The sequence below is a fragment of the Tachysurus fulvidraco genome, chromosome 26, assembly GCF_022655615.1.
Source record: "Tachysurus fulvidraco isolate hzauxx_2018 chromosome 26, HZAU_PFXX_2.0, whole genome shotgun sequence".
In the NCBI taxonomy this organism is placed as follows: domain Eukaryota; kingdom Metazoa; phylum Chordata; class Actinopteri; order Siluriformes; family Bagridae; genus Tachysurus; species Tachysurus fulvidraco.
In genome coordinates, this window is record NC_062543.1 from 8748367 (window position 1) to 8750064 (window position 1698).

The 1698-nt window shown below is 37.5% G+C and overlaps 1 protein-coding gene across 2 annotated transcripts in view; it reads left to right on the forward strand.

Annotated features, from left to right (window-relative positions):
- The window catches only part of ptpa (protein phosphatase 2 phosphatase activator), a 15684-nt gene extending 14195 nt beyond the window's left edge, over positions 1-1489 (forward strand). For both annotated transcript variants that reach the window (XM_027165423.2, XM_027165421.2), the window contains exon 10: positions 844-1489. In XM_027165423.2, the coding sequence (XP_027021224.1) occupies positions 844-918 (75 nt within the window). In that variant the 3' untranslated portion in view covers positions 919-1489. The remainder of the gene's footprint in view (positions 1-843) is intronic.
- The last annotated feature ends 209 nt before the right edge of the window (positions 1490-1698 follow it).

Below are 1698 nucleotides of genomic sequence, written 5' to 3' on the forward strand. Positions count from 1 at the left end.
ACGATTTGCGTCTCAAAATTTGCGTCTATGAGCTAGGCTTAATTTCTAACAAGAATACACGTCTGAAAAGCTCGGTAGTAAATTGAGATAAAAACAGGTTTAACAAGTCCACACCCATAGAATTTCCCTCCAAAACTACATCCCATGTCCTCTCATCCCTCCTATGTTAGCGTCCAGAGAAGTAACGTTTCAAAATGGAACTATTTTATGCTAGCAGCTAACAAAGTGGTCCTGAACAAATGTATTCGTTAATCTTTATTTTACAAATTTCTACATGAAGAGACTTGCTAGTGTAAAGCTCGAGTGACTGGTTTTAAATTGTTAAATTGAGTTACTGCAGTTTTATATGAGGATGATGCTGTCAGGTTTAAATAGCGTCTTCGTTTCGTTTGCAGCCACAAGCCTTCTGTGAAACGCAGCCCTTTCATATAATGGTCGCAAAGAATGCAGCACAATTGGGAATTTACAGCTGATTTGACTTTTATTAATAAATGCAAGAAAAAAAGAAAAACTGTCCAGAATTTTATATATTTACTTATTTGTCCTGGCTTACATCCATGTTACCATATGCTTATTGTCAGTCAGATAGTGTTGACAAGCTCCGCCCCTCGCCTTGAGCTCCACCTTCCCGAAGTATTGCATTAACAGAAATCCAAGACCAAGTTTCTTCCCCACTATGAGAAAGTTACACATAAGGTTGTAAGGGAATGTGGTGGGAAAGAAACAACTGAGTTTGACTACTTTTAATATGAACAGATTGTTTAAAGAAACAAAACAAATAAACAAAACATGTCTGTCTCTGTCTCTGTCAATCTTCCACTTTGTCTCTGTTTCTATCTTAAGTGTCTAGAGAAGTTTCCCGTCATCCAGCACTTCAAGTTTGGCAGCCTGCTGTCCATCCAGCCTGTGAAACCATGAATCTCCGCGGCAAGGACCAGCCCAAGAGCACAAGCGATTCTCAACCAATTCAACAAAATTTGCCCAGCCACTATCCAGTATTCCAGTGTTTGCCCACTGCTTAAACAAATAAATCAAACTACAATCAAAACCCCAGTTCTAACAGCAGTTCAGCATGACTGCTTCCTCCTCCTGAATGTTAGAATTCACACGAGGATAAATTTCTGTCTCTTTCATTCAGCCCCAAAAAATTGGAGTGTAGTGATAAATATAAACCACACGCCATAATTACTATCTAATAATTTGCCGCATCCTGAATTCATATTTATTTATGAATATGTAAATATGAATAGTAAAGTTAGCTTGAACTGGGAAGTCTCGTTTTTTTTTTTTTTTTTTTTTTTGATGTAATAGAAAAATAAAGGATCAGTTTTTCTGTTTAGACTGTATTCGGGGTGTGTGTGTCAGTGTCAGAGTCAGTGTCAGAGAGACACCTTCTAAAGTGACCTGTATGTGCTGTATATGGATTTTTGTTGTTGTTGTCATTTTATCACTAGAAAATAAATAAACCTTCAGCCATTTTAGTCTCAAATGTTAGTAATGTTATATCTCCACACAGCAAGTTACTGTAGGTGTGATGAATAACAATGCATATGGCCATTCAGCATAGCAAAAGCTTTGGAGTGCACCGGCCATCACAGCTAACATCAGTCAGGGTTCTTCATCCGATTGCTGGATAATTTAATATTTGTTGACTCTTAAAACCATTGTACCTGAAACCCATTGAGTATAAACACTGAA